The following is a 23,910-nucleotide window of genomic DNA, read 5'->3' as shown; positions in this document are numbered from 1 at the left end:
AAATACAACATAGTGGAGAAATAGGCACAGAGAGGTGAGCTGTCTTGCCCGTGGTCATGCCAGGGTCAGCCATGGGGTCAGGAGAAGAGGACAAGTTTCTTGACACCCAGTCTGGAAAATCACAGCTGATTGAACTCTGCTTTTCTAAAGAGGAGCTGTAGTTTTCTTAACTCTAAGTTTACAACATCTAACAGTTTAAGGGAACCAGATATTTGTAAGTTGGGTCACGTCACCACATGGCACTGGTGACAACCATTCGCTGGTGGATGATGGTGATGAGGGAACGCCTTTCTCTTCCCACTTCCTATGGATGTGGGAAGCTGATGACTCCAACAGAGTATGCTAACTGGGAAGCTAATGTGGTTAGAGAAAAGGATTGCAAGAGGGCACCTACATTCCCATCCCTTCCTAATAATGACAGTTAAGCTCTTTCTCTGCTTTAATCCTCAGTGACTTACTCTTGGGTTTCTGGTTTCCATCAGATAGGATTCATGCAGGAAAAACTCACCCTTAATAGTGGCTGGAGGACCACCTACCTCTAAGGCTTTTGTTAATGAAATGAGATCCCATTTTTAATTTCAGCACTTGAATGACCTTTTCATCTTTCTCCCTCCTCAGGTGTATGACTTTGCACTATCGTCCAGATCTCCCGCCAACCAGCGTTATCATTACCTTCCACAATGAGGCCAGGTCTACCTTGCTAAGAACAATTCGAAGGTAAGAGCTCTCAGTTCTTTGGAATATATTTGTAAACTTTTTTTTTTTCTTAAAGGGTGAGTGGGCTAGAGATTTTCATGAATAAAGGTAGAATCTCTATACACTCACCCCAGTGAAATGACTGGGCCTAACAACTGCCAAGTGGAAACTAGCAAGAAAACAAGTCTGTAAGAGGTAGTATTTTACAGTGAAATGCTCAGGAAAGTGAATAAGTGTGCTCCCTATGCAGGGTCTAGTACTGGACACTCTTGTTGGAAAGATGTAAGATTAGACAGAGTCTGGGATAATGTTTTTTAAATTCAGCTGGGTATCAGAGCTCAGCTGTATTCTGTCCCAGTTGTCTAAGGACAACTATTATTCTGCAGATGTCTGCTCTAGTATTGCTATTTGAGCTTCTCCAGTGACCCATCAAATGCCAGGAAGGCTTGATAATTGAGAGTTCTGATGGTGCACACGCAAACTAGATTTTCAAGGACAGTTTCTATGGTCTTCTGGATACACTGTGGAGAGCTCTGGGCATGTGGCCATTCTTTCATTTGTTGGTTTGTTCTTGGCTACATTTTGCCATAGTAGATACAGTAAATGTTTCCTTTTCACTGCAGGTTTTTTTTTTAAATTAGAGTTTATTGCCAATATGTGCCTTGAATCTACAAGCTCTATTGTGGAAAGATTTTATAAGGTGTATCCTCCATACCTTTAGAAAGGTCTGTCTGTCTGTGTCTTGGCTGGTGGGATACTGCTTAGCAAGCTTGGGTCAGCTCTATTATGTGTCAATATTAAGTGCTTTGCAGGTGTGTTTCATGCCCATGTAGTTAAGACTTTGCTAGCAGTGAGTCAGGCAATAGGCTCCAAGATCCTGTACCTGCCCATGGCCAGTTCCTATTTGCTCTTCAGGAAAAAAAAGAGCTAGCCACAATGCGGGAGCAGTCTAGCCACAGGAGCACACTAGAACCATCTTTGTTTGCCTGAAGGACAGTGAGGCCCTTGATCCTGTTGCTTTTTGTTGTATCAGTTCCGGGTGCTTGTTGCCAAGCAGGATTTTGGCTGCATGATATGGACAAACCTCTGTAGAGTGGGGGACACATGCAGGCACCTTTCCTCAAGCTGTCTGATTAGGTGAGGAAAACCAGTACAATCTCGCTGGAAATCCCTCAGCTGTGTTAATGTAGGTCCAATTGCAGCCCAGGTGCACCCTGCTGAAAACCTAGTCAGTTAAACCATGACTTCTCCAGGGGGCCCTTGCCATCGTCAGTCCTGATCAGATGGGGTTGCTGCCTGGGGGTAGATTTATTTTTGCTGGTGAGGACTTCATCTGTGCCCCATTCCTTTTGTGAGCTCGATGGACTCTTTTCTGAGAACAGTATCCTTTCTCAGGTGAATTTTTTCATTGCTACAAGTGAGCTTGACAGTTCTGGAATCGAATTCTTGCTTTGCTTTATGGTTTCACCCCTAATCTGATCTCCTTCACTTCTTACTTTATAATCTGTCCTTGCTTTCTCTGTTTAGTGTGTATGGATTTCAGACATGCATAGCACTGACACTTTATGTTGTGTACCACCTCCTTGATCCTGGACTCTCTCTGTTATATTTACAATACCTTGGGTGAGTTTACCATCCTCCAAAATCCATTGTAATGGAGATCCAAAGGCAAAGCCAAGCACAGTCCTCCTGAGATGTAGAATGTTTATAACACATGTAAGGTGCAATGATGATCTTAAATCTCTTCTCTCCTCCATAACTGAGTACCTGACTGGCCTGGCAGACATGGCCACGAGTGATGTTGCCACATGAGAGATGCTAGACCCGTGACATGCCCATTATGCCTAGATTCCCCATATCGGGCTTCATTAGAGAGATGTGATCAGTCCATTGCAATGATGGCACAGTTAGAAATATAGATAGCTAGAATTCTTCCCTCTTCCTCTGGGATATTGTCCTCTGAAGTTCTTGATTTCTACATGGAAAGTGGCTTCCTTTCTTGTTCCTTGTGTTTGTTTGACTTGATTAGGTGGCTATACTGACTTTCTTACCCTGTTGCTTGTGATTTCACTCAYAGCTTCTGTCCTGCATGCCACTCCTCCCCACTCACAGGCCCCTGTTGATTCCAGCTCTTGTGTTTTGTCTTGTGTTTGTCTGTGGGACGGTATTCCCCAGCAGTGGGTCCCAGTGAGAGCTCAGTTTCCCGGAGGATGATTTCAAAATGGTGCCAGGGCTCTGTGGAGCATCCTCCAGTACAACATTGCAGAGTGTGGCTTGGATTGGACTACAGGTGGGACAAACCCAGGCAGTGAGAACATGCTACAAGACTGAAAGCTTCAGTCCTTGTCTCCCCTGCCTCTCACTCACTTGGATGAGATCCTRAGCTCTCCTGACTAACCACTAGGAAATGGACCTCCTTTTTGTGTTCCATGTGGTTTAGAGAAGGCCTCCTGGCATCAGGATTCTCCTTTTTCTTCCTTCTGAATGCAGCACTTACAAGTTTGCTTTTGATCTGACTGCCTGGCTCAAGGTTAGGTCCTAAGGGTACCAGCCCTTGGTGGCCAGCAGTGCTGATGACATGGTTCCTGCCTTGCCCTTCACTGGCCCTGATTGTGCACACACTGACATTTTCCTGCCTGTTTTTGGACTCAGCTCGGAGCCCATCTGCCTCTTCAGACTTTGTAGGTTAATTTGCTGTGCCTTCTGACTGATCTGCCTTTTTTTTCTTTCCCTCACTCAGCAAATGCTTAGTTTAATTAGATCTCCCAGATATCTCTATCCCATGGTAGCTTTAACAACATGGATCATTTTCCATGTGCCAGCCAAAATAAACCCTGTCATTCTGACACTGCTTTCTGCTTTTTGGAAGGTATGTTGAACATAGYGGTGATGAAAATAGCCACCTCTTCTACCCTATTTTCATCAGTACATCTCTGTGTGCAGAGAGCAGTGTGCTCTTGGTTTCAGTATAACCCAGGTGACAGATGGACAGACTGAGAAAGAGAGGTGAAGTGACTTGTCCATGAATGGCAGAAGATTTTGGGTTACAAACCCAGTTTCCTGAGTTCCAGTTTAATTAAGTTTTCCAATCCCACTGCAAAGTGAATGTTGTCTATTAACCTCCATTATAGGAACCAGAAAACAGGGAAAAAATTGCTTGGCTTGTCCAAACCAATGGGGAGACAGAGCACTAATCCCCCAAAGGGAACACTTCTCACACAGCAACTGCTTCACCATCCAACTGTTCATCTTCCACCTTCCATGGACTACTTTTTGTGGGCATTTGCCCATAGCTAAGGGCAGATGTGATATAGCCTTAGGTTGCCTGACAGTAGCAATAATCTTGAGCCTCCTTTGAAGTACTCTTCACGCAGATTAGTGGGTGTAGTAAACATGAAGGGATGGCAGAGGGAAATGCAAGTGAAGGCACACTCTAGAAGGGAAAGGAATGAAGCTGGTCCATGTCACATTGTCCCAACTCGGCAAATCAGCTCTTAGAGAATGAACCACATATGTGATGAGCAGGAGATGTTATTATTCCTGTACCTTTCCATAGGCACTTGAAAGCTTTACAAGATTTTGCCTGAGTACTTTAATTTTAACTGAGTGCTAAGGCTGAGCTGTATTGCAGACTCAGTATGTTGCATTTGGCTCTTGGTGTGGATGCAAGTGCTGTGGCCCATAAAGTAAAGATGCCAACATGTGGCTTCTGCTGTTGGCCTGTGCAGCACCCRTTACACAAGCCACATTGTGAATGTTTGTGACGGTTCATTTATGAACAATTTGCATCATCAGAACTACTGGGAAAAGCTAGTGGACTGTGTTGAATAATGAATTAATTAAAGAGTTTCGTGATCTTTTCTCTGACCATTTGCCAGCTGGAAGAAAAGAGGGGGGAGGAAAAAAAAGCTAAATTTGTTGAATGCCCAAATCTCTGCAAATGATGTAGTCAGCATTTATAAATGTCTATGTAACTATGTGAATAAGTAAAAGTGTCCAGGTAGTAGGGGCTGGGTGTCATGAAAAAGGGGAAATAGAGAAGGGGAGCAGAGGCCAGAAAGGAGAGGGTGAATGGAAAAGTGGCTTTTGAGAAAATTTTTACTGCACTGGCAGTTAAGAGACTGTCGTTGGATTCTTGTTTACGCCATCTGCTTTTGGAATGACCTTGGGCAAGTTTCTTATCTCACTGTGGTTCGGTTTCATGCATTTCATGTTCTGAGGCTCAGTACATTAAAGATGGTAAGATGCTCCAACAGTATGGGAGTGGGACCATACGAATAAACCCAAGGAGAGAAGGCAGGAGTGAAGAAGAGAATAAAGAACACACAGCCTGTTTTTCTGAAACCTTTATTTTCTTCTTCTCCTTCCCTCTCTTTCTGTCCTGTGCTAGCCTGAATTTAAGAAGAAAATCCATCTCAGTCCCCAGCTCTAGCTGCCTGGCTCTTCCACAGGGGGAGCTGAAGGACATCCAGGAGGGCATAGCAGTCACTGGAGGGGAAAGAACAGTGAGGCCAGCAAAGGAGCTGGACTCATTATCGTCTAGGGTCACACTGAATGTTAGGGCTCTCAACGTGATGAGTAATAGTGCCTCACCATCATGAAACACATTGTAGTTAGGAGGATCACGACACCTTCACACACTGTGTGACTTGCTTGTGAGAGTATCGCCCCTTTCTTTTGCCATCTCTCCTCTGCAGGCATCAGCACACTCACATGTAGAGAAGCAGCCACCACTGTGTGGAAATTGTGCTTTAAGGGCTTGATCTGATGTGGCATCATCTTGAAGTCAGCAGAGAGCAAGCCTTGGTGTGAGCACCCATCCCTGGGGACCAGGAGGGAAGAAAAACTCTGCCTCCCCTTGAAGCAAGGAGCAGGGTTGGAGGGAGACAGAGATGCAAAAGACCTGGGTTAATGCTTCATTCCCAGATCATCAGGTCTTTTGTGTTATGGCTTTCTCCAAAGGGTCAGGGGCAGTTTTGGAAGCTTTATGGCCAGTCAGCACTCACAAAGGCTCGACAGGAGAGGAGTGTGCAAGGCTGTCCTGCCTGGCGGCCTGCTGGCAGAGAGGAGTGTCAGTGTTTGGTTGTCCAAGTGCATGCCTGAGCTCCCTTGGAGTTCTGAGGCCAGTTACCCCCAGGAGGCTGATGGCAGCAAAGGGAAACAAGGCAAAGGCTCAGAAGGCCACAAATAAGCATCAGAACCCTAAATTAGGAATGGTGGGAGTGCTGTATTGGGACTCCTGCCAGCTCCCTGTCTCCCTCCATCCAGGCTTCCCAGAGCAGACAGTTTTCATGGGGCCATGTTCCCCACTGCTGGATGAGCTACGCAGACACCCTCCCTTCAGCCCTGCCCTGCCTTCAACTTGCATGCTGCATTTTATTCATCCATGTTGCCCATGGGAGCGTGCCTTCCTAATTTCCACTAGTGAACACTTACCTGAGCATGCTTATCTCTTGCACAGTTGTCATTACTTCAGATGTTCTTACTCAGTATTGCTGTTTGTGGGAATGGTTTTGGGTTCTGCCCTAGCAGCAGTAGAAAGGCACTATGGTCCTTGTGCGGTTGTGGCAGCAGTATGCCTGTTTTGGCCACCATGACAAAAAGGAGAAATAGTATGTCGCATTGAAGCTACGAGGGTCAAAAGAGGGCAGGAGAGCTTCCCAGAAGAGCTGGGTTAAGCTCAGGTGAAGGACCATGCTGAGGCCATGTCCCCTCCTTATGCCCCCTGTGTCAGTGGTTGTGGTAGATCCCTGAGTGCAAGGTGCCAATATGAGGCTGCATGTGAACCTGCAAAGACACGGAATGGCAGCTTGCCCACAGCATCTAGTGGTACCTYCTTCTCATCCCTCCCACCATCCAGCAGGCATGTGAGGGTTTTCCCTACAGTACTGGCTGTGCTGCAGAGGGCAGGCTTTAAAGCAGATTTTCCATGGCACATGACACAAGAGCTACTGTCACATAAAGGTTTGCAGTCCATCCTTCTGCCCCTTTTACACTACACCCACAATAAGCCACCCTCTTACTCTTTTCTCATCTGTGATACGTCTTGGGGAGGCTGGTTGCAATATGGCTTTAGACACTTGAATCCTGGTGGCAGTGGGATTGGAGAGAGAGTAGCTAAGATCTGCTTTTAACTCCATGTCTCCACACTGCATAACACTGTTGTTCCCTTTTAACTTAAATGCTGAGCCTCCAGCATGCTTTCCTTTCTCTTTCTGAGCCAGACTGTGGTGATTTAAGAGTCGTCACCTGTTAGCCGTTAATGTCACTGAGAAATGCTGTCAGGAAGCCCTTTCAGCACAGGCCCCTTAGGTGGTGAGACAATCCAGTTTACTCTGCTGAGTGGTCTTTATTTATTTATTCTTCAAATTTGCAGCTGGGGACTTCATAGCAGGAATAAGGAGATTTAATTATTTACCTCTTGCTGACAAACCAAAAAACAACCTTTGGCAAAAGTCCTGATACAAGTGCTGTGAATACCACATCAAATATTTAGATACTTAATTAGTGGGTAGAATATCATGCCTTTCATTTTCCAGTAAGTACAAGAAGTGATGTCCTGGACAGTCAGCAACTCACACCTTCCCCATGTGACATTGCCTTATGTGTATGCAGACACTTCTGAAAAAAGGAAATAATAAAGCCATGTACCTAGTTCCTTAGGCAGTATGTAGGCACCCTTATAGAGTCTGTGCCATAACTGAAATGAGTCTGATTAAAGGAGCCAAAACAAGCCAGGTGTTGCTCAGAAACTGTGTAATTAGCACTTTGTGCTGACTATTTTTTCTTTCTTTCTTTTTTTTTTGCTTTTTTCTTAAACCCTGGACTTTTTTCTAATTTGCTAATCATCTCTCTCAGTGACTAAGTATACAGCCTTACATGCGCTTTTACCTTTTGATGTTAACATAAGAGAACTCTTGAATTTCAAAGAGCTGGTGGGTATTTGAAGGAATAAAATGCAAAAGCCGCGGTGTAATCAAAGCTCATTATAGTTATTCTTAGTGTGATGTCTCTCTTCCTACATAATTAGCCATTTTGGGTTGTTGAAGCAGTTCATTTTGGCGGGCATTTTCTCTTCTCACTCTCGTTCTGATTTTGCTAATTGTGACCCCTGGTCCCTTCGACACTTTATTATGCTCCCAAAGACTTCTCTTTTTTTCCTTGCAAGTCCCAATATGTTGCCATGGAGAGAATTACGGGTTCATAAAAACAGATCAATGTCCACAGTCACCTCTAAAAAAACTTGTGTTCCGGGTGATGACCAAAAAATACTGACAAACAGAAGGCCTGAACTCCCCTCTGCAAACATTTTCTGCATTTTACATATGTCAGGATGAATTTTACACTGGTAATTATTTAGAGATGGAATTATTAGATTTTATACTTACTGCTGGGTATATTAAAAAGAATCCCAGCAAAATGTTGAGAACAAAAGAAGGACCTGGTCTTATGATGAAAATGTAGGGTGAAATTCTACATGGTCACATATGCATGGTGACTGCTAAATCCATTGAACAAACAAAATTCACCATTGTCTTTTCAAGGTAATTCAGCAGAGAATCTGATCATATTCAGTTGAATAAGATTAAGCATTTTCAGGACTAGAACCCATGAGTTTTCATTCTGATGGCAACAGGTCTTTCTGTGATTTAAGAGAGAAAGTATTGTGGTCTCTGGCTCAATAGAATTTAAAAGTTGTGTTGATTTGTTAAAATATGTTCATCATTGCAGTATATCTGCCTGTTTGATTTCAGGAAAAAAAGAAGTCTATAAATAACAGAAGGACTTCAAAGTACTGTAATATTAATTGTCTTGGGGTTTTTTGACCATATAAATACAAAAGGAAAAAAGCCATTCACACACATAAAGAAAGAAAAATAAAGAATTAAAAATCAAAACTGAGCAAAGATCCAAGTAACAGAAAATCTGGCTTTGAATTTTTAAGAGTGCCTTATCTGAAAAAATCCCCATAATGCCAAAAAGCTAAAGGATTCAGTGTCTCTGTTTCCAGTTATTCCTGAAGAATGTTACAGTAAAGGCATACATAATCTGCTGTGTTTCCAGTGGTCTTGGTGTATTACCATGTGATTAACAGAGCACAGGTAGAAAATGTGTTGGAGATGTGAATTCAGCCTTGCTGAAGAACCAGCACATTTACTCTCAGCTCCATTGGGAAGTAAGTGAGTTATGCTAGCGATATTACAGTAAGTCTTTCCTGCAGAACTCTTCATGCTTGTGTTGAGTGGTCCTTACTGTGCCCAAATGTACTATAACTCTCCTGGTTCCAGTTCCCTTCAGGATCCCAAGAGCCAGCTCTGTGCCCAACAAGACTCAGATGTGCTCCCAGATCGTACTAACTTCTGTTGCTGATGCAAGATCATTAGTGGGCCCTACAGGCAGCTGTGCAGCCCCCATTTCAAGGAGGGAGCCCCAACACACACCAAGTCCAGAGATGCCCAGCTGGGACACAGCTGATGTGGTACGTGACCATCTCAAGCATTTAGGGGAGACCATCTGTGATTTATGGAGTGGCAAACTGAGGCACAGAGTTTGTAATAAATGGCTTGTCAGTGGGAGACAGTGGGAGTCCATAACTGAGGAGGGACTTGATGGTACATCTCCCTAGCCCTAGACCAGTGCCTTGAATACTGTCCCTTGCTTTTTCTTCTGCAAGCAATGCTCTGAGGGGAATTTATCTGAGGCAGGAAGTACCACTTACAACCCAAATCTGAGAATACAGCCCAGTGCAGTGGTTTCAGTGGAGTTATTCCTGCTAGTACAAGCAAGAGCAGAATTAGCCCCTCTGCAACCGCTTTCCTATAGAGTTAAGACCTGCATTGCACTTCTGTCAGCTGAATCTGTACAGGAGACTGGGTGGAGGCAGGCTCTGAATATTCAAGTTGCCCAGTGTCTTCCTGCCTGCTGTCAGTGGGTTATTTATTTATTTTACTGGGTTTTTTACAAGTCTGCTTTTTTCCTGCAGGTTTCACCAAGTTAGGTTTCCAGGCAATCAGTGCTTGTTAAATATTCCACCGAGCATGATATTGCTCTCCTGTCTCTCTGTACTGACTCTCAGCTGCGATAATTTGCTGAACTCAGCTCTCAAATATGGGGATTTTTTTGAAAGTAACAAACCTATTAATAATTAAAGAACACTTGACAGGTGGGAACAGTACATCTAAATTGCTCTGCATGCCCCAGCGGGAGGAGGGACAATCAACCACTTTTTCTAATACTCTGTGCTGGTTGCTGGCATTTCCAAGGCTGTGTTGTCTAGCCCTGCTCAGAGTAAAGCTATGTATGGCTGTGATTAAGAGGCTAGTGGGCACAGCAGCTTGTCACTGTTAAGGCTCCTGCTGTCACTCTTGCTGGCAGAGTTGCTCTTGCAGTCATGCTTAGGGGGCAAAAGCTTTTTTTCTCCCTTTCTTCCCCCATCACCAACCTTAACATGTGAAACATCCAAAATGAGGGAAAGTCATGGCTTTTGCCAGCATCCTGAAATTAGAGATGGCAATGTTACCATTGTCCAGAAATGGTAGGCTCGGTCATCAGCTGGTGTCATTCTGTGGCAGTCACTGCAGCTGCTTGAACTCAGGATTTCACGCCATGACTAAGTCTGTCCAGCCTTTCAAAAGCCATTGCAAGGTGTTGTGAGCACAGAGAGCTCTGCAGTTCCCTGACTGCTAGCCGTGCTGCATGCTTGACGGTGTACTAAATGCTCTAATGATGAACTAAGGGCACACTAGGCCACTAAAAATGCTCAGGATTCCATGTTTTGTCTGTGACTGGGACTGTGTTTCCAGGATCGCTGTAGGAGCAGTAATTCAGGTCTTGGAAGTGATTTTGAACCTTCCAGCCTTACCCACTCTTCTCTGAGGTAAAGCCATGTTTTTTCAGGATTTCTACTGAAAAAAATGGAAAGGAACCATTCTCCTTCCAAAAGATTCAGGTTCAATGCTTTCTCTTTCTGGGGGAGTTTTTACGCTGATATAGTTCCAGGACCTGATGGGGTAAGGGTACACTAGCACTGCCAATGTTTGGGCACCTAGCAATAGCCATATTCCAAGCCCTCCTAAATGGGATGGGCTTGCAGATAATCAGATAACAGATGTTGTTAYAAAAGACCAGCAAGGAGTGGGACAAAGGTTTCTGGGGAAAAAACACCACATGAAGAGAGAAGAAAAGGCTGGTGGGAAGAGTAACAATGGAGGGATGTTCTCAGCAAGGAAAGAAGCAGAGAGGAACGGCAGCTCTTGTCAAGAGCRAATGCGCAAGGTACGCATCTGCTCTCCACTTGGTTGGTACAACGACAAGCTTCAGTGGAGCTGTCTCCAGGTTGTGCTTTGGGGACCATAAGCAGAGTCACGCAGGGGGAGTTGCCACATCTCAGGATGACTTTGTGAGACCCTTCCAGTTTCCTGCCAGCTTGGCTGGTGGCTGCTGGGCACCTGGGTCTCCAGAGGATCCTGGCTTTCTGAGCCCTCTTTATTGGTGTCTGGGTTAGGGACACAGTTTCTAGGACTTCCTTTTTTTTTTTTTTTGCCACAGAGTTGGGAGCCTGAGAGGCTGGAAAACCTGTTGATAAGGTTCTGGACTTGTCAGTGGCTTCRATGTTGTTAGCTGATAGGGCATCTGTCCCCTTATGCCAGTGGTAGATTTGAGAGAGTTTTCTAACCTAGACTAGAAGGCAAACTAAGATGTGGCTGTGAAATTTGGAGGGCTTTTAAATCCTGCCTGAAAAAGGAATTTTACTTGAGATGAAGGCAAAGAAGTTTAAATTCTGGAATGAATCATAGAACTGAACTGACTTTAAGAGTCCAAATCAACCACTGTGGCATGCACTGAGATTTCATCTTCCTATTACAAAATCGCAACCTTAGAGTTCAAATTCTTCCCTCATACCCTGCAGCAGTGGCACTCAGTACAGTAATTTGCTCTCCCAGCTTCTGCAGACTATTAAAGCATGATGATGCTGTGTGGCAGGGATGGGACCTGAGATGTCTCTGTGCCAAAGTCTCAAGTGTCAGAAGTCACAAGCTAAGTCAGGGCTAACTCTATTGTAATATGGTAACTGAAGGTTTTTACACTCCCTATGGGCCAGATGTTTTGAAGAGGCCTGAACACACACATTAGTGTAAGACCTTCACACTAATAACCATGCACTCTCTGCCTCCACTGTACTTGTTTGTATCAGCAAATGTTTTCCTTTCAYGAAGTCATCCTTGACCCTTTGCTGGGGGAGGATTTTACACTCTTGTAATTCTACTGACTTCTCTGTTGTGTGAGAAAGGGGAAGAGCAGGTCCAGCCTTTTTAGTAATAATAAAAACTTGGTGGTATAACTAAGGGAAGATTGTAGCTTTCAGCCACGTTTCACAATAACTCTCCTCCTGGAGGAGGCTTTGAACCACTTCTTCCAGTCTCTTTCATTAAATAGGCAGGCTAAAACCCTGCTCTTATGCTCTCTGAAGTCTTTGAAATACAGTCAGCTCATGAATGAAATGGAAGTTGTCCTGCCATGGCTGTGAGCTTTTTAAAGATGGTAATTTTTCAAGAGAGTAATTTTGCTGTGTTGGTCCTGCTATCAGTAAGTTATCATTAGCTCAAGAAGAGGTGAAAGAGTGATGGCAGCAGTGGCGTAAGTCCCTTTATGAAACTTACTTTGTGCAGTAAGAATATACCTGAAGCCCATTTCTCCTTGCCTGTTGTGGTCTCTGCTTTTGCTCACAGAGATGGTAAGGGTGAATCTCATCTATTTCTGAKGAATATTGGGTGCTTTGCTCTTAGATCAGACTAAAAGTATCTGATACCTGGGGACTCTAGATTATGGCAGGGGGTTCTGGGTCTTCCCTAGTATATTCTTACCAGGAATACAAATCTTTTGTGCTTTGGCAAAGATTGATTCCTAGTCTTTTCTTCCCTGTTTACTGGTTTGTTGTGTTGGTCATGCCCTGTCATGGATTTTCTCTCTTAATTCTTTAGTGTGCTGAACCGCACCCCGGTGCATCTCGTCCATGAAATCATACTAGTGGATGACTTCAGCGATGATCGTAAGTGATTCTTTGTGTGTTAAAAGCAAAGGGGCAAACCAAAAGAGACTGAGATGTTGGGATTTACATGGAGAAGGGGAAGAGTATGTTGAAGTGAAAGGAAAGTTAAAGTTCTGTGGGTGTGGAGAGAAAACCTTGCTAAGCCAGGTTTGCCTCAGCACCTGGCAAATTCAAATCCCAAATGATAAACCTGTTCTAATGAAAATGATACAAGAAAAGCACATCACAAATCTTTTCTTTGACCAGAAGACATGATTCCATTCCTTACTCGATTTTATCCTGCTGCAATTCTTGTATGTTTGATCAGGCTGTCAACTGCAGCCAGGAGCAGTTCTGGGTTTATACCACTTGTAACTACACAGGAGGTCTTACATGTGGCCCCTTCTTCTCTGTGATAGTCTGAGCCTCCTGATATTTACTCTGTGTACATTTATGTAATTGGCCAGCAATCTTTGATTGRCTTTCACTGGTGCAGAGAGGAGTGGAACAGGATTTCTTGGATAAGTTGCCTATATCTAAAATGCATCAGAAATGGTGCTCTGTGTGACAGACAGCCCAAATCTTCCTGCTGTTTTCCCCCTGTTAACAGTGTGAAATCAATAGGTCGTATCTGCAGGAAGTGTCCATGGTTGAAGCCCCAGAGGCTTCTAGGGAACTGCCCTGACTGTCCACAGCTAAAGACCTTGCCCAGTGAGATGAAGAAGTGGGAGATCGAGGCTGCAGAGAGTAAGTGTCTAAAAAAACTGCCTTAGGCATAAAAGGATAATAAAATATGCCTAAGTTGAGTGGTCCATGGCACTTACATTTCAAGGAGCTGCAAAATATAGCCATTTACTAGGAAACAGGGAAACAAAAACAGAGAGGATTTAAAAAAAAGGAAAAAACTGTATCCACATTTTGCTCTTGGATGTTATAAATAGGCACTGCGTCAGAGAACATTAGGGACAGATTTCACAGCAGAGCCACTTCTCATCTGTCTGTCTCCAGCATAGAGGTCTCACTCAGAAGTCACTGAAGCCAGTGAAGAGTTTTCCAGTGATTGCAGTGAGCTTTGGAGGGACTCCAGTGCACTGGAGGCTGGACTGGACAAATCTAGAAATGAGCAGAGCAGCTCTTATGGAGAAAAGGAGCAGGTGCAAAGGCTTGAGTTGCCCTGGAATTCAAGCAGAACAGGCTTTTTGAAAGGGTGGAGAAAATAAATAACAGTTATTTGGTTAAATGTACAAAGCACTTGCCTTCCTGAAAGAGGAAGACTTGTAGGAATACATCTTCCCTGTACCATCATGCCAGATGGCATGAGCTGGGGAGAAGGAGCAGAGGTTCCCACAACACCAAAGGGCGGTCTGTTTCCCGCATAACTTAGAGCAGCCTCTTGGCTCCTTGAAATCACTACTTCTCAGATGTCTTACATCTGTCCCCTTCTTTCCTGTGATAGTCTGAGCCTCCTGGCATATATTATGCATATATTTACATAAAATACATGTATTTGCATAATATGATATAGACACATGGTCAGTTTTCCCCTACAACCCACTCCAAGCAATTAGTGCTTTTATCTTGTGCCCAATTGCATCTCATTTCTCACCTCTGTCAGTTCATTGACCTTTTATTCACTCAGATGCAGTTGTTCTGCATGAAGACAACAAACATACAGGCATGTGCACACACATTCCCAATAAACCTGGAAACTTCAGTCTTATATACCTAGCAAACTTCAGCCACTTTTGCTCCTCTTGCAGGTAACCTCAGTTTTGTATATGTTACAGGGGATACCAGTACAATGATGTATCTGTAAGCAAAGATTGCTGGAGCAGGATGAAAGTGTTTGGAGGTGTATACACATACAGAGGATGGAAGGAGGGAACAGGGCATAAGCATGTGCATTTATAGGGCTGAGGAAGCAGAGGCAGAGGGGTAAAATGTGTGAAGGGTTTGCGGCGGTCATGGCGTGGACGTGCAAGGATAAAGAGGGTCACACCAAGTGTAACTGCATGGCGACCTAGCTTGGTTCCTGCTCCATCCTCTTCCCCACCTCTTGCTAGAAGGAGTCCTCCCTGGCTAGCAGGTGGTACCAGAGCGGTATGCAGGACCAGAGCACGCACAAGAGCAATGGCAGCAATGGCAGACAGGACCGCAAGTCTCCTGTACCTCTGGCATGGGTGGCCATGGGGCCTCTCTCCTGGGGCACAGTGTCCTCACAGAGATGCTCACTCAGGGTATGAGAATGGCCCCAGCCGCAGGAGCCCCCAGGGCCTGCCCACCTCTGCCATGGACGGGGCACCCAGTGCTCTCTTTGACCATCTCTTTCTCCTTGGCCAAGGCTTACAGGCCACCTCATGGTTCTCCTGCCCTGCCATGCAGACCTAGATCAAATGGCTTAAGTGTTGCTCTGCAGCTACCAGAAACAGTCATTTACATTTAATGTGCAAAAGATCTGAATCTGACCTCAGTCACTACTCTTCTTTCACATTGACTTGATAACATATTTCAACTATAGTCAGTCTATGTAAATCTGTCAGGTTAACACTAGTTTTATAACTGGACTGCTGCTGCATCAGTCCTGATTTATACTGTGTGAGCTGAGAAGTAAAATCATTGGGCACTAGAAGTGCCATCACCCTAAAAACCAATCAGTCAGACCATGATGTGGTCTTCTCCCTGCTCCTAATTTCCCTCAGAAGACCATTTGTGCTGCAAAAGCTAAAATCTGAATGCTGCTAAGTTACATGCCTCCCTTTGTGTTTCCAAAGCTGATGACTGCCGCTTATTGGGCAAGTTACCTAAGGTGAAATGCTTACGTAATGGACAACGAGAAGGTAAGATTTTGCTGGCCAAGACTGGGATGAATGGTGGGAAACGTGGATTCTTGAGGTATGGGAGTGATGGAGGGGGGGACACTGAACCTCTGTGGAGCAGGTGACAAGGGAGGTCAGCTGGCCCCTGTGAACAGGGACCCTTGGGGTCTGAAAGGACAGAGCACAGGTAAAAGAAGACCTGATAAAGGGCTGAGGACTGGAATCTGTTTCACCAYCACCCCCTCAACCTCTTTAAAAAGATGGGACTATTAAGATATCCAATGAGGCTCAGCTGTAGCTTATTAGCCAGAAAATTAGAACAGCCAAAACAAAGCCCCGGGTCTTCTTTTTCAAAATGTTTGTTCTAATGAAACAGATGAGATCTGCTCCTGCTGCTTCTGTGGGAATTTAAAAAAGTGTAATTAATTATATTTGAAAGATTAAGAAGGTCTATATGGAGGATGAATGTATGCCTTAGTGGGCTACTGCTGGCAACCTCTTGAGACATTTTCCCACTCCACCCCACAGTATGAATGGGTATTTTCAAGTCCTGCTTTGCAGTATTAGGAAAATAAAAACAAAGTTTTTTCATACTGAAAATCAAAGGCATGAATAAGGATGTATAGGTTGGGGGAGTACGAAGAATGGAGGGAGTTTTCAGTGTATTCTTTCTCCAGAGGGTTTCAATTCTGCAGGTCTGGTGTCGATGTGGAGTCAGCCTGTTGACACAGAGGAGTTACCTGGGTCGGCAGGAGGGTGGGGGATGTCTCCATAGGTCTGCACCTCATTCCTGCTTTTCTCTCCTGTCCAGCTGGGATACATGCTAATAGGCATATATGCTGTCCTCCAGCACTGGAGGGACCTAGAGGTAGTGATACTTCATAAAGCATTCAGGATTTGGAAATCCAGCCTGGAGGACTTGCCTCACTTAGTATATCTCTAAATCCATCTTCCTCAGGGCCTCCCAGGATTTGCTGAGGGGTGGGACAGATACAGCAGACCCTGACTGCCCACGAGATCTTGGAGCTGCGGTAGAGGTTGCAGAGAGTAACATGGTGACAAACTGTGTTGCAAGAGGTTACCTCAGCAAATGCTGTATTGCTCCAAGTTTTGTTCTGTCTGTCCCTCTCCCTTCTGCTCAGATACTGTCCCTTGGCCCCTTTCCTCTAGGGATTTTTAATATCAAAGTCAGTGACCTCCTCCTGCATGGCCCACAGGTGCGGCTTCTCCTTGGAGCACTTCTCTCTCTATTTGCCCTTATCTCCCTTCATATTACCACTGTTTCACCTTCATCAAGAAGCTTAGCTCCCCTTCAACAACACATGGCTTCTGCTATTAGCTAAGGGCCCATCTCCTTAGGTAAACTGAAGTTCCCTTGAGAATTGGCTACAAGTGGGACGAGTGATGAAAAGCCAGGTGACTCCTATATAAATAACTGTTGTCCCATACAGCAATACAGGGAGCTGTGCAATGGTTGGAAGAAGGGCTTTCTTTTAAACTTTAAGAGGGGGCAAGCTTGCTAAAGAATCCAGTCTGAAATCCATGTGTCCAAGTATTTTCTATAACCTCCTTCCTTGCCCATTTTTCTCTCTCACAAAGTCGCATAGAAATCCATTGCCAGCATCTGCAAACTCCTAAGGAATTTAAGTTCACCATCAGGGATGCTGATGAACTGAGCAGGCTTTTAGCACCTTAAAAACTCGCCTTATTCCTTGACAGAAAATGCATTCCCATTGACCTGCAAATCAGCAATGCCCAAGGGTAGGAGAGAGATGCRGGGGGATGTTTCGTTAGGACACAGAAGTGGGCATATCAGTGGAAAGTCTTTAGTCTAAGAGGGAGGTAATTCAGACACTAAGCACCCYACCATCTGCTTCCCACTGACAGCCATTGGGATTTCACTCACAGATATGGGGGTACTCAAAACTATGAGCTTACTAAGGAATTTGCCTGACTGTATGTGAGAACATGTGGTGCTGACAGGAAAGTAATAGAAGATCTGTTTAGATTCCCTTATGTCTTCTGGAGAATTTGTGACTGCTAGTCCTGTCCCATTCCCAGCTGACTTGTGTTTACATTAGATTATATTACCTGCAGGGGGTTATGGAAGCATTTCAAGTTCTGTTTTGCCCCAGAAGGTGACAGCAGAAATAATTACACAAATTAAGAATTGGCACAAATGCCATAAATCATTAACCTAGGTGGAGCTACTTATTTACTCTGGTGACCTTAAGAAATGGTTGCTGTGCCTCGCAGCGCTGGGAATGGGGCAATGAACCAGAACCATGTTTTACCCAAATGGGATTTAGATGGGTCAACAACTGAGGGATGTGTAAGTGCAGCAAGACAGTGCTGAAGGAGTTGCCTGAAACGCTGCAATTTCCCCAGCCATCTGGGTGGGAGCTGACTTGGGATGTTCCTGAACAGGTCTGATCCGGTCCCGGATCCGAGGGGCAGATGTAGCACAAGCAGGAGTCCTGACCTTCCTAGACAGTCACTGTGAGGTGAATAAGGACTGGTTGCTCCCTCTGCTGCAGAGGATTAAAGAGGTAAGTGCTCCTATGAGACCAGGGCCCCCTTAGCATAAGTGCTACTGAGGTCTGTCCCCTCTTCTCTCCAACTCTTCCCCCCCTTCCCCCTCTATACAAGCATGAACACCCCTTCACCCAGGCTTTCAAGAGGTAGGCAGGGTTTTCTCCTGGGAGAACGGAGAGAGTGTGTGTGGATAGGTCAGAGTAGGTGCGTCCTGGGGCAGTCAGGCAATAACCAGGAAGCACAGGTTGAGTGTTGAAAGGGGAATAGGTGGGCATTGCTCCAGCAGACTTTTTAATTAGGCTCATGGAAAATGCTCAGTGCTGATGATTTAGGGGAGTGACGGCTCCTTGAATAGGGGCCGAATTTAATTTCATGCAAATTAAGTGCTAATAAATTGATTTAATAGGATTTAAATTCTGCTGATTTCACAGCAGACAATGACATTCCCCTTTCTCTGGAGGCAACTCTCTCACCAGACGTGCACACAGAGGCACTTGGCATCTTGTCACTCCAGGCAAAAGGATCTCTRTCCTGGTGAGGAAGCCTTCAGCTCCAACTTACATTCATGAACCTTTCCTTCACTGTGCCTCACTCTCTCTCCATAAAGCAGACATTAAAAAATACTCACAGATGTCTGGGGCTGAGGCCTGTGCATGCAGCTTTGCTGGCATGTTGATGAGGGCTGGGGCCATAGAAACACTCACTGTTATCAAGGGCATCCATGCTTTGACTTTTTTTCCACTCTGTCCCTTGGTTCTTCCTTGCCCTATCACTATGGGCCAGCAGGGATAACCCCTTTCATCGCCATTTCTATGGCTGATGGGTGAAAGCTCTTGACTGCTACTATTTGTTACTCAGTAATTTTAAAATTATTGAATTATGTTGAAATAGGGGCAGCTGAGGAGCAAAGAGGTGAAACAAGGTACATATGATCCTGGGTTATAGAGAAACCGGCTCAGCTGGTGTCCACAGTACCCCTTGCCAAGTCATCCTGCTCTCTACACCTTGTTACTGTGATGCCTGTCCTGGGTGGGCTGTGCCTTTGCCTGTGCAGAGCAGTTAAGGAAGAGGGGGAAGGAGGGAGACAGGACCAGATTAAGCCCTTCAGCTGTGGGTGAGGGCAGGCAGTGCTGTTTGCACTCGTAGCACATCCAGCACTATAGAGCTCCCAACCTTGGCTTGCAGGCGGGACCACAGCGCTGCTGATAAATGGTAATATAATGAAAATGGCCTTTTCATATTATTGATTGCAGCTCCTGTGGAAATATGAGAACATGTGCTATGAAATTCCACTCAAGTCTCATAGCTGGCCTGCCCAAGGGTGGGATTCACCACTAAAGTTTATTGCATCGATTGTTTTTTTTGAGCTTTTTTCTAAGACAGGCATTCCTCCTGAAAGCTCTCCTTGTTCTCTGCTGGCACTCTGCTGTATTTCAGTGGGGAATATGAAGAGCAATTGCCTCTTTCCCAGGCAAAGCTTTTGATGTGTTATGGCAGGAGAAAGGCAATGGTGGCAGGAGGAAGGAGGAGGTGGGCAGAGCAGGGTTTCCCTCAGAGCATTGGTGTGGTGGATGAATGTGGATCCCATGTGCAGCAATGCCATAACAAGGCTTATTGCATAGTGGCAGCAACAGTGGCATCATGGTCTGAATGTAGCATTAAAATCAAGTGTCATCTCTGTGAACTTCCTTTTATTTGCTCTTCTGTGTTAAACTTTCTCCAGCTGGAAGTAAGAGCTAGCTCCGTGTTCAGCTTGCGCTGTTGCTCCTGCTGTATTTACCATGCCCAGTATCTTGCAGCCCAGTCAAAAGGCGCCTGGGGGACTTATTATGAAGAGTGTTGCGGGACTTTCAAACCAAGTGAGGACACTGAAAAACAGACCTTTGAAGAGTTTAAAAAAAGGCTCAGTGGCTCAGTCCCCTGTAAGGTCAGTTGTGGGGCTCTGCTTTAAAGTCCTGGTTTAGGAGACAGAGGCAGCATAGTGGGGTTCRTGGTAGTCCCTCGTGGGAGTTTGCCCAGCATGTCAAACTGCCAGCAGGGCCAGCAAGCGCAATGGTCGTGGGGGAGCAGAGGCGGAAGAGCAGTGAGGACTGTGGGTCAGGGCTGAGGCTGGGGCTGAGCTGTCTGGGAAGAGCCTCGGAGGATTTTGAAATACCTCTGAAGGAAAGTATCTAGCTGCCCAAAAGGGAAGAGTAAGAAGTTTTATGACAGACCGAGGGATGTATGTGAGAGCTGTGTGCAGAGCCAGGAAAGCAGGCCAGCATGGAGAGTATGTCTGAAAATACACTTTACTTCCTTTTAGTCCCACTTGTTTGCTTTTTAATTGTTTACAAATACTGTAGGATAAGGACAGGAGGTCATTGCCCTGAATCCCTCAGTTTCCTTTTTCCTAGGCCCACTGTACCCATCCTTTCCATCAGGGTTAAAATATTGATCAGTGAACTGTATGAAATGTTACTGCTGCCACCTTCAGGCTGTGCTAAAAAGACAGGTTCCCCAAGATAATATTGCAGTGAGATTAGCATTATATAAAGAACATTTTCTTTCTGTGTTACTAGCAGGAATAGTCTGCTTTGTTCTAATGATTTAAGTTTCAAGCAAATAAGTRGTGACTGCCACAAAATAAACCTGGTGCTCTCCCCAACACCCATCCACCTTGCGCGTCACTTCTCATTTTTTTCCTCGGGCATAGCAGCTATTCCTGCAGGTTTCCGTGGCTGACAAACACCGGAGCCCTTGTGTGTGACTGTGTGCTGGCACATCCGTGGTACACAGGTGACAAATGGCCATGGGGGATGCGCCTCCAAACCCACGTCTAGCTTTCCTGACGGCTGTTTATACTCCGCTCTGAGACATGCAGTGGCACTCCCTTTTGCATGTGGGCAGCACTTGCCTGGCATGTGACTTTTTTTTTTTTTTTTTTTTTGAGATGAACAGCCCTTGAAAGGAGGTCTGAGAGTGTGTGATGGGTATCTAAGGAAGAGATATGCGTGCTCGTCCGCAGGGCTGCACGTAGCTGAACGCTCACTCTGGAGAGGGCCAGGAGGCCGAGGCCTGTGCCCGGGAGTGCGCACGTATGCAGGAGCGTGAGTGACTGAGGGTGTTTTGCAAACTTGTTTATGAGCATATGACTATAAATGCATGGGCACACGCTTTTTTTGTTTTTACTTATGGAACAAATACATCTAAAACCATTAACAGTGCATTTTGATGGAATAACATTTCTAAAAATGTGATTATCAAGCCTGAGGCATTTTTGTAGTATAAATCCATCAGCTCACCCCTAAACTGGCTTTTGCTAGTGCTACTATGCTGAACTAGTGGCTGGCAACCTTCTGCTTCCAGCTCAAGCCCCCATCAGTTTGGTGCTCTCCCCTGGATGAGGGGAGGCAGGTGAGGGGCAACCTTTGCTCTCATCTCGCCTGAATCACATGGAGACAGAGGTGCAACCATTGCCTTTTTTTGTTGACCATTACGACTAACGGGCAGTTGATGTAGAGGCCGGCAGCCTGTAGCAAGCTGGAGTCAAGTTCCTTTTCTGTTGAAACTTACCTCTTGGGCTTAGAGTTTTGTCTTGTTGATTTAGTTTCATAATTTAGTTTGTTTGAGAAGTATATTGGAGAAATGCATTCTCATGTTTTTGAAAATTTCGTGTGAAAGAAAGTTGAAGATTTGGGTGTTGTAAACGTAAATACACCCGGGCATGAGTGCATCCCAAATTATACAGCATGTGAAAATCAGAAAGGCGAAACTACTTATAATAAAACCTGACGTTCAGCCTAACATAAGTAACAGCARGAGAGCTATGCTCTTGAACATCCAATGCTTTTCTTTTGAGGGTCAGACAGACAGTTATGAAAGCTGAGTAAATATAAATGTCCTCATTGTACAGCAGGGAAATTGWGGTACAGAGGTGGTCATATGGCTGAAGTTAAACCCTCTGCAGTATTTCAGTCAGCCAAGAAGTAAAAGGGATTTTCCTGTAAGAAGCTGTGCTGTGTAATGCACAGGAGTGGAATATAGACTGGGGATGAGTTTGGRCTGTTAGAAGTGCTCACCAGTAAGCTGTTCCAGGTCCAGTTATTAAATGACCAGATATGATCATTTGCCTGCACTGTGTTTGGCCCTCAGTAGTTACTGTTTTCATGGCAGCCTCTTTGCTTAAAACCTTTCCCCCCTGACTCACCCAACTAAAAAGATGCTTGTGTATACTGAGCAGTGACAGTTCCTGGGTCACTAAAAAGCAGTTCTGATGGGTTTTCTGCTCAGCAGCTTGTTGCTGGACACCAGCAAGATGGGCAGGTTTGTTCTTTATCTCATAGCAGTGAACACCCTTATGGACAACGTATCTGTGTTGGTGGATTCATATACGGAGGACTTCAAAATGCTTTTAAAGGCTCATCAGGCTTGGAAGAGAGGAAATAGAAAAGCCATCCCCCAGACGGAGAGCTGTTTGAGGGACAGGCGATTCACAAAGCTCGGGGGAGCAGCCCAGGACTGGCAGCTCATGAGTGCAGCCTCCACCGCCCTCCTGGTGGCAGCACAGCAGGACTGGCTCCCCTCCGTGCTTGAGCTTTCCCACAGACCTTGCTGATTTCAGTGGGTTGTTTGATTCGCRCATAGTCGTTTTAAGGTTCCTGACTAGAAGTTGTTTTGCAAATACCGGATATTTGTCACGCTCATTTGTAAAACTTGAGCTCAAGTCAAACTCCCCAGCACAGCTTTTGGCATTCAGTTGCTTTACAACAATCCTACAATGGTATTAGAATACTTCTTTGTTAGGACTAATTTCTAAAACAAAGTATTTTCTGAGCGASAGAGCAAGCCCATGAGTGCTGCGATGCTTCCTTTGCATGTCTGTGAAAAGTGATTTGATCTGGTGAGGGTAAAAGCTTGAAGTTTGAGCTATAATTGGAGTTTGGGATTTTTGAAAAGAAAAAGGGAGATAAGAGACCAGTCAAAGCTGTCAAAGTCTCTTCCTCCTATAGATATTTTTATTCATAACTGTTTGTATAATCTCTTTGCCCATAACAAGATGCTAATTAAATCACCAACAACTGCTTAAAATAACTTTGGTCTTTTTTTTAACCCCTTCACACCTTCAGCAAAACTATAACTGTATTCCTGTAATTGTACATTTAAAAGAATGTCTGTGTTTAAAAGGTCTGACTGGCTGTGTTTTTCCCGTTATTTTAATTGCCTGTTTGTCGCTTGACTTTTGAAATTCAATAAAAAGAATTTAAGAGAGGTAAAAGGAGAACACATTGATGAATCTGTGAAAGACAGAGCTTTGCATTCAGCTGAGGATTTATCAGCCAAGTTCAGTACTGAATACAGGCACACAGCCTGTGGAGGGAGAGTCTGTGGGTAAAGTAAAAGCTAATGAAAGATGCTAGCTCAGCGACCCAGCAGCATGCAGTCCTCCTTTCCTGGAAGAGAAAGTACGCACCTTCCCAGCCATTGTCTTGGCAGCGTGCCCTCCCCCTGGGCTCCCAGGAATTTAGTGCCATTTAGTGGATGCTCCCATTAATTCCTTGGCTGAACTGATGTGACTACTGAGAAGGGGGAGACTGCGATGGACACTTCTCTGCAAGAAACCGGTCACCAAGATTTCCAGCTGCCTAACACAGCCAGAGTCCATCCCCTCTCTAGTTTCTGTTCATGTTTTATTACAAGATATGATCTGAAGTCATGGGTTGTTTTGTCTCTGCTTTCCAGGATCCCACCCGGGTGGTCAGTCCTGTTATTGACATAATCAACTTGGACACTTTTGCCTATGTGGCGGCTTCCTCAGATCTCAGAGGAGGTGAGTCTGAGCAGGGCTCGTGCCCTGCT

General features: G+C 45.0%; 1 protein-coding gene across 1 annotated transcript in view; it reads left to right on the top strand.

Annotated features, from left to right (window-relative positions):
• Positions 1–236: 236 nt before the first annotated feature.
• Positions 237–23,910, top strand: part of GALNT14 (polypeptide N-acetylgalactosaminyltransferase 14) — a 46,563-nt gene continuing 22,889 nt past the window's right edge. Inside the window, exons 1-6 of the mRNA XM_026086487.1 lie at positions 237–337; positions 619–717; positions 12,678–12,745; positions 15,496–15,561; positions 17,968–18,089; positions 23,794–23,881. Coding sequence (XP_025942272.1) covers positions 237–337; positions 619–717; positions 12,678–12,745; positions 15,496–15,561; positions 17,968–18,089; positions 23,794–23,881 — 544 coding nt within the window. The remainder of the gene's footprint in view (positions 338–618; positions 718–12,677; positions 12,746–15,495; positions 15,562–17,967; positions 18,090–23,793; positions 23,882–23,910) is intronic.

Source organism: Apteryx rowi, unplaced genomic scaffold (genome assembly GCF_003343035.1).
Source record: "Apteryx rowi isolate R43461 unplaced genomic scaffold, aptRow1 scaffold_696, whole genome shotgun sequence".
Lineage (NCBI taxonomy): Eukaryota > Metazoa > Chordata > Aves > Apterygiformes > Apterygidae > Apteryx > Apteryx rowi.
The sequence above is the reverse complement of the archived record's forward strand: the minus strand, read 5'-3'. Positions and strand labels throughout refer to the sequence as shown.